The 8,633-nt window shown below is 53.1% G+C and overlaps 1 protein-coding gene across 8 annotated transcripts in view; it reads right to left on the reverse strand.

Moving 5' to 3' along the window:
- The window catches only part of JARID2 (jumonji and AT-rich interaction domain containing 2), a 258,168-nt gene extending 250,067 nt beyond the window's left edge, over window positions 1–8,101 (reverse strand). For 2 of the 8 annotated variants that reach the window (XM_051855828.3, XM_070074380.2), the window contains exon 1: window positions 5,258–5,599. In XM_051855828.3, the coding sequence (XP_051711788.1) occupies window positions 5,258–5,302 (45 nt within the window). In that variant the 5' untranslated portion in view covers window positions 5,303–5,599. Of the gene's footprint in view, window positions 1–3,052; window positions 3,497–5,257; window positions 5,600–5,755; window positions 5,979–6,210; window positions 6,410–7,133; window positions 7,156–7,336; window positions 7,581–7,656 lie in introns of those variants that run through there. The other 6 variants (XM_089334426.1, XM_089334424.1, XM_089334427.1 and 3 more) reach the window with 6 other exon arrangements.
- Window positions 8,102–8,633: the final 532 nt, after the last annotated feature.

Raw genomic sequence — 8,633 nt, forward strand, 5'->3', positions numbered from 1 at the left:
TCCTGCCATCCAATGAAAGACACATTTAACTCCAGAAGTAATGCAGGTCACCTCAGTGGGGCTACTCTAAACTGATCCATATTTTATCTATGTTACATGGCATGAATGAGACAGGGAGTTTATCTGGTATTTGGGGATTGTCTGAACACAGTAAGCAACACTCTTATCACAGGTAAGAGACCAGAAGTTGGTCAGTTAATGGAAACAAACACATTAGGCAAAAAACCATTCCTTAGTACTGTTTTTTCAACTTCAACATCTAAGTCTACTTTGACATGCAAATTTTTGGACATAAGGCCTTATTCCTGGTTTCCAGTCTTTTTAGAGTTCTTGTTCACCTTATGCTTTTTTGTTTGCTAGGAAAGGAATCTGGGCATAATTGGTTCTTAAAAGGGAATCACTTGTAAAACACTGTGTATGAAGAATCCATACATATTTTTCCCAACATCTTTTTAAATGTCTGGCCCATACTTAATTGAACAGCCTTTTTTTTTTTTTTACCAACTTGTATCATCTTCCTCAAAACAGTCAACTTAGTTTTCACAGAAACCAACTCTTCACACTAATTTCAAGGCTTACATAATATTTAACTGTAATTACAATAATAAGCCCAACTGGAATAACCAGATTTGGGAACAAACAACTGACACTTGGCAAGCCTTCTGGGTGAAAGCCAAAGGGGACAAAGGCACACCCCAGAGCTAACCACTGGCCAAGAGCTTCAGGCAGGGTTATCAGCCACCCAGGACATTCTGCAGCCAAAGGCTAGCAGGTTACATAGAGGGAGATGGTGGTTAGCTGTTACTGTGAAACTGAGACTTGTACCAGTAATATTAGGAGCTTTAGGACATGACCATCATGATCAAGTACAAACCACTAGCTTAAAAATACTACAATTTACCCTTTTACCAAATGTTTTCAATGTAGGATGAATTTCCCAGTCTTCTTTGAAAGGAAAAGAGGAAACTGGTTCTACTCTGAATGTCACAGATACCAGTTATTTACTAGAAAAGATCTCTTTATGAAAAACCAAAGTTTAAACGACCTTTGGAGCAGGATATAGTAACACTTTAGTTGGGGTTATTTCCAAGACACCTGGAAGCAAGTCAATGGCCTTCAGCCAGTAACAGGGACTGGTTTAACCTACAGTGCAGGAAAAACACCCACTATACCTTCTATAGGTACCAAATAACTCCAATTGGCTATCTGGGTCAGTGGCTATGAAGACCCACAAGTCAATCATCCAAGGGCTAATAACCAAGTTGTATTTTTATGGACATGAATTTATTTCTAATTTTAAAATTTTTGTGACATTTTATTACCTTCAGTACTCTCTATACAGAGACGGTTGCTGAATTGTCTGTCCTAGACTTGCGACGAAGTTCAAGACTTTCTATTAGAAAGTGGAAGAGGTAGCAAGTAAATAACTACAGAATAACCCAAATGTACATGTGTTTAAAACTGGGAGAGGGGCCGGCACCCCATATGGGCGCCAGTTCTGGTCTTGGCTGCTCCTCTTCCAGTCCAGCTCTCTGCTGTGGCCTGGAAGGGCAGTGGGGGATGGCCCAAGTGCTTGGCTCCCAGCTCCTGGCTTCGGATGGGCACAGCTCTGGCCATTGCGGCCACTTGGGGAGTGAACCAACGAAAGGAAGACCTCTCTCACTGTCTGTAACTCTACATGTCATATAAATAAATAAAACCTTAAAAAAAAAAAAAAAACTGGGAAAAAAGAATAAGCAAACAAAAACTGAACTCATAAACCTGACCACTATATTTCAATGTAATTCTTTCTTGTTTTTTCCAACTTTATGTAATTGCAGCAAATAAATATGTCTTTTGTACCTCATGGCAAACTTTCTCTGGTTTTTTTAATCAAACTCCACTTGTACATCAGAAAACAATACTTAAAACTTGCAGTTTAGTGGTACAAATTCTGCTTGAGCTGGCCTAGAAATCAAATCGGTCATTTTTTTTTCCAAGTTAGTTCCATGTTTAACTGTATTCTCTTCATGGGGCAGATTTTCTTTATTATTATTTTAAACTCCTATTATAATGCAACGATCAAATGATTGTGAAGTTTGGTTATACTGTTATTCTCCCCAGGAAAACCAATCAGTGGAGAGACAGAAATGATCCACAGAGCAAAATATGCAACTGTTTTTATTATGCAAGTGAATTGGGACTTTAAAAGGCAAATGTCTCCAGTTATTTAAGGTACTGTAGTGGGAGTCGTGCCCAACACAATTAAGACAGGATTACCCTGCAATTTATGAGTTTCTCATGGATGCCACTTAATAAGAAATATAACAATCACTTCTCCCGAAGCCTACCATCACAATCATACCCCCAAATTCTTCTTTCCTAAAGCAATAAACTAAATGGCAACTTGGCAGGCATCTAAGGCTTCTGAGATCAACTGTAGGCAATGTGCTGTCTTCCACCAGCTCAAGTCACAATGCCATAATGCCATCTTACACATGAAGCGGCGTCCTGTGTTACATGTCTCACACTGGTGATCCTCTCGGTGCCTTGCAAGCGGCAAAGGCAGAGACGATGTTTTCCAGTTTCCAGAGGAGAAGGCAGACCCAGAATGTGAGCCTCGCCCCTGCGCAGAAGCACTACGTCCAGACACCATACAACTTAGAGGCGCACTGTGCCTCTACGTAGATGTACAAGTCTTCCCTAGCTTAGCCCCTCAAAATTACTCAGTAGGCACGGCAAGACAGAGATCTCAACCCTGGTACTTGCAAGTCTTCCAGAAAGGACGAATCCTACCAACACACCCCCACACAACAGAAAGTGATAAAGTGGCTGAATCCACCAGATGGGCTGCCAACAAAGCAAAGCTTCCGCTGAATTCAATCGCCTTCCTTTCCACTAGCACTGGTGAGTGGCGCAGGAGCTCAGCAGGACCGCAACACCCATCAGGGGCACTGGTACAGAGGAAAGGAGACATTCCTGCGGAGGCGGCGCCCCGACCCGCTCCCAACCCAAGTGGCCTCAGAGCAAGGTCCTCGGGCACCCTCCGGAGGGTCGAGGCTCCTGTGCTCACCTGGTGGGAAGTGCAGCGATCCACGGCAGAACGCAAAGGCCCAGCGCATCCTCCTGCTCGTCCTCCTCTCGCGCCGCAGCCCCGCGCCGCCGCAGCCCCCGCCCCGCTCTCCCCTCCCTCGGCAGCCCCGCGGCGCCTGGAACCTCCTGTCCGACTTGTGACGTCACGGTGGAGGGGACGTTTCCACCCGGGCCCGACCCTTTGTGACGTCACAATGACAACAGAACGCGGCCGGGAGCGGCAGGGGGCCTGGAGCCGCGGGGGGCGGAGGGAGGGGCCGGCGGCACGGGAGCGCGGCGCGGGGAGGGTCGGGGCCTGGCGAGGGGCCGCGCCGACGTCTCTCCCGCTGAACCTGTTGCTCCGAAGCCTGCGTCGGAGCCGGCGGGCAGGGCCGCGGGGAGCGGGCGAGGCCGGCCGCGCCGCCATGCTCTGCCTGCGCGCCGCGCGCCCCCGCCCCGGCACGCCCCGCCGTGCTCGCCCCCGCCCGCCTGCCCGCCCGCGAGCCGGCCTGGGAGCCCGGCGCCCGCCTGCCCGGAGCCCAGAGCCCGGAGCCCAGAGCCTGCCCCCTACAGGCCGCGCGCCCGCCTGCCCGCCGCGACCCCGGGGCGCCCTCCTTCCGCTGCCGGCTCGGGCCCGTCGGGAGGACAGGCTACGCTCCGGGCACGTTAACCCGTGCTCTGCCTCCGGGCCGGCGGCTGGACACCCGGCCTCGACACCACCAGCGGACCGCCTGCAACAAAAACCCGGCCCATGCCGCGCTGCAACTTGACGAGGTCCGGGATGGGGAGGCGGGGGCGGCTCTTGTCCAAGTTCTACCCCGTCTGCTTTGTGCCTGCATCCGAAACGGACGTGCCCCGAGAAGGCGTCCACGCTCAGGCAAGCTGTCTCCATGCAGTTTCTACGGCCCGAGTTTAAACTAGTCCTTTGCATTCCACCCAGCCCTCTGCAATGCGGATGTATTTTAATTCCTAAATTCTTTGTGGAACAGCTTTCTAAGTTAGGCTCGATTATTGAACCTTGCTTTCTTTCCTAGTTGAAGTTTACGTGTCTAGATTAGCATCAGCCTCCAGAAGACACATTCAGCTTTTCCATTAAATATATTTTGTACAGAACCACTTCCCCGAAGGTCATCTCCCATTACACACACCACACCGATGAGAAAGGGAAAATGCTAACACCAATTTGTTCACTCGACTTAAATAAAACTTTCTTATAATCCTACATATTTCTAATATGTGTTCATTTGGCCTTTTTTTTTAAAGCCCTTTAAAGCATGCAGCTAGCTAATCACCGATCACTCCAGTGCATATTTGGTTAATCCCTCGGTCCCCCTCATTCCTCCCCCCCAAACTTAAAAAAAAGCCACCACACACAAAACAAAAACACTCCCTATGCCAATCAAAATGTAGCTGTACTATGCACAAAACAAATTCAACTATCCCAAACCATTCAAATCTCTGAATAATCGCCCAATTTCACAAACCCAGTTAGCAGGGGAAAATTATTTGTGGTCACTTCCATGTGCATTAACATACATACTTGAAAACATTAGCCAGCGTGTGTGTCTTTTTCCCCTAAAACTGGAAACCATGAATTTTTTAAACAAAACCAGCCTCATTATTAAAGTCAATTCCAACAAATGCATATGCTGTAACACGATTCCCAACCGGTTCATGTTGCAAACCAGATAAGCCAAAACGACCACATACATTAAATGCGATGTACCAGTACAGAGAGAAGATCGCCATAATCGGACCCTCGATTGAACTTAAAAGGGCTTCCAACACACATGCCTTACGCGATTTTCCAAATAGCATTAATAATAATAACATGGCCTCATCTCCATGTGCAAAGTGCAATATGGGGCCAAATCCACCGGAGAATGCAGTTTAGTTACCTTACCGCAGCACCCCCACCACCACCCCCAAGCTCCACCAAAACCCCTTGCCTTTCAATCTAAAACTAGATTATGGTTGTGTCATTCGAGGTCAATTTATTCACTCGAGATATCGTACACCAATCTGGCTTTTCAGCCAAACTAGGCAGACACGACTTTGCCTGAGAAGCCCTTTCAGAAAAGAAAGAAAACAGCCTTCTCGGACGCTGTGTTTAAAGCCCTTCAGCTGCAGAATTATCTATAAACTTGACATTCACAGCCATTGCTTAAAACTGCAAGCCAGAGGCTGTGTTGTTAGGAGCACTTACGTATTTCTTCTGGATGATATTCCTCTTGGGTCTTTCCTTGCTCATTCTGAGATCCAAATGCTGATTGCAAGAGGGGACAATTGCTTCATGAATTTAAAGCCGTCAGAAATTTGCAAAAAAATATCCTGGTGGTTTTTATTGTTGTTGGTGGTGGCTGATCTTGTAATCCGACTTTTCTTCCTCTTCCCCCAAAGCCAGATTCGCCTTGAAATAAATCCGAAATTGAGAAGGAAAAAAAAAGAGCCAAAGACGAAGGAAGCAAACAAAAAAAAAATTCACTTTCGTAAAACACTCATAATGGAAAATTTCCCCCGAAACACATATACACACACACACACACACAAAAAAAAAAAAAAAAAAAAAAAAACCGACGCCCTTCACTCCCCCCCTTTTTCCTCCAAAAACTACATCGGCGAAACGCGAAGGTCCTTAGTGTCTTATCTGTAGTTACATCTTGGAAAAGAAAGGGGAAAGATAAATAAAAAATGTTGAAGTCACGTTTGCGCTGCAGCGGCAGTGCGAGCAGAAGAGTCAACTCCAGCGGCGGCGGCGGCGGCGGCGGCGGCACCACGGCGAGGGCTCGCCGAGTCTCTTTTTTCCAAGCCCCCCGACCAATGAGAGACGGGCTATCCAGCCCAACTTTAAATGGACTCTGCTTTTATACAACTTAGGGCTCCTCGGCTAATTCCCGGCCGGACGCCAGCCGAAAACTCCCACAGCCGAGCCAGCGGGCGCATGCCTCCTGCGGAGCCTACCGCCCCGGCCCAGGCCGAAGGACTCCCGTGGCCGCGTCGACTGGACGCCCGAGCGGCCTCGAAGAACCCTTCCCACGCCAGCCTTCCGGCAGCGCTCCCACGCCGAGCCCGGGAGTGGAATTGAGAGAAGCTCCCTAGCTCAATGCATGGCACGCTCGGTCGCTCCACCTCACCCCCTTTCCCCAGCTTGCCGCTCACCTCACGGCCGCCAGACGCCAGCCCCCGCCACTGCCCTCGCGTCCACCTGCAGCCGGGCTGCTGGGTGCGAGTGCCCCAGGACGCCCGGCCCCGGGGACAGCCGCCGATTCCCGGGGCACCTTAGAATGGTCCCCTTGATCTTCTGGAAGTTGTAGTCCCCCGACTACAAAATGGCTATGGCCACAGAAACTGGGAACTACAATTCCCAGCCTGCCCCGCGACGCCTGTCACTCAACCCCCCGCCACCTCTCCGCCTCGCCCCCTCCCCCTCCCGGGGCCCTGCCAACAAACGCTGGGACGTGTCCCGCGTGCGACACTGCCAGAGGCTGGCTCGGGATTGGCCCGCGGAGCGTGTGGTCCGCGAGCGAGGAACTCCCCACGCCGGCCGCCCCCGCCCCCGGGCCCCGGCCCCCGCCCCGCGCGCGCCCCGCCCCCCCGCCGCGCGAACCGCCTGTGGAGTCGAGGAATCGCGCGGAGCCGCGGGGGAGGGACGCGCGGCTTCCCCGGGGAAGGCCTCGGAGCGTGGCGGCGCGGGGGGCGGTGTCAGGGAGGGCTTGGAGCCCGTCCTAAGGAAAACTGGGCCACGCACCAAGAGGAATCCTCGGTGCGAACTAGTTGATCGGCGGCGCCGGCTGCCTCCGCGCTGCAGCCGGTGTCACCTCAGGACAGCGCCTCGCGGCTGTGCGCGGAGCGTGCCGCGGGAGGCCGGGCTGGCCCGAGGCCACCCGGCCCGGGCCCCGCGCCGCGCACGCCCCACGCGCGGGGCCGGGGTCGCCGCGCTGGAAAGGCCTCGGCCGGCGCCCGGGGCGTCGCTGGAAGCCTGAGCGGCGACCGGGGCTTCCGCGGGCGTTGCTTTGGGCTCTGGGGAGCCCACGAGCGAGCCTGAACCATCGAGGGAAGGAAAAGAAATCCGTCGGCCATACCTGCGGCCCGGACAGTTACGGAAGCCTCTGGAACACCGGGACTCTGGCTGGCGCGGGCCCGCGGCCTCCCCGGCCCCCAGCCCCAGTCCCCCAGGGCCCACGCCTCCCCGCTCCTGACCAGCCTGAGAGAAGTCGAGTTTTTAAGGGGTCTCAGCCAGGCTCCACCTAAGTGCCACGTGGGGCGAGCGCGCCCTCGTACTCACGTCCCCTTCGATCCCTTGACAATGCGCGCTTGAAAAGCAGTATTTGGGTGGGTGGGCGTTGGAGCGCCGCGGCTCCGCTTCCGACCCGGCTTCCCGCCAATGCCTCTCAGCAGCAGGCGGATGGAGACGCGAGTCCTCGGGGACCCGGATGGAGACGCAAGTCCTCGGGAGACCCGGATGGAGTTCCCGGCTCCCAGCTTCCGCCTCCCTCTGCGGGCCCTGGCGGAGCGAACAAGGGGCTGGGGTCTGTCTCCACCTTAGAAATAAAAAAGTCTTTAAAACAAACAAGGAAAGTTTATTTATTTGAAAGAGAGAGTTACCTAGGGGTTTGGGGTGAGGAGAGAGCTGGTTCACGCCCCAAATTAGCCACAAGAGACAGGGCTGGGCAGGCCGAAGCCAGGAGCTAGAAACTACATCCGGGTCTCCCACGTGGTGCAGGGGTCCAAGCGCCCGAGCCATCTTGTGTTGCTTTCCCGGGGTTAGCAGGGAGCTGCTAGCAAGGAGCTGGCTCGGAAGTAACTCAGCAGGTAGTTTTTATTTGCAGCAGTGTTTAAAGAGGTACCCCTGGGGTCGGTGCTGTGGCGCAGCGGGGTAAAGCCCTGGCCTGAAGCACCGGCATTCCGTAGGGGTTTCGGTTCTAGTCCCGGCTGCTCCTCTTCCAGTCCGTTCTCTGCTATGGCCTGAGGAAGCAGTAGAAGATGGCCCAAGTGTTTGGACCCTGCACCAGCGTGGGAGACCCGGAAGAAGCTCCTGGCTCCTGGCTTCGGATCGGGACAGCTCTGGTGGTTGCGGCCATCTGGAGAGTGAACCAGCGGATGGAAGACCTTCCACACACACACACACACTCTCTCTCTCTCTCTCTCTCTCTCTCTCTCTGCCTCTCCTTTGAACTCTTTCAAATAAATCTTTAAAAAGTGAAAGAGAGGCCGGCGCTGCGGCTCACTAGGCTAATCCTCCGCCTAGCGGCGCCGGCACACCGGGTTCTAGTCCCGGTCGGGGCGCCGGATTCTGTCCCGGTTGCCCCTCTTCCAGGCCAGCCCTCTGCTGTGGCCAGGGAGTGCAGCGGAGGATGGCCCAGGTGCTTGGGCCCTGCACCCCATGGGAGACCAGGAAAAGCACCTGGCTCCTGGCTCCTGCCATCGGATCAGCGCGGTGCGCCGGCCGTAGCGCGCCGGCCGCGGCGGCCATTGGAGGGTGAACCAACGGCAAAGGAAGACCTTTCTCTCTGTCTCTCTCTCACTGTCCACTCTGCCTGTCCAAAAAAAAAAAAAAAAAGTGAAAGAGAGAGATACCCATG

This window comes from Oryctolagus cuniculus, chromosome 5 (assembly GCF_051225735.1).
Source record: "Oryctolagus cuniculus isolate XC-2025 breed Fujian yellow rabbit chromosome 5, ASM5122573v1, whole genome shotgun sequence".
NCBI lineage: Eukaryota > Metazoa > Chordata > Mammalia > Lagomorpha > Leporidae > Oryctolagus > Oryctolagus cuniculus.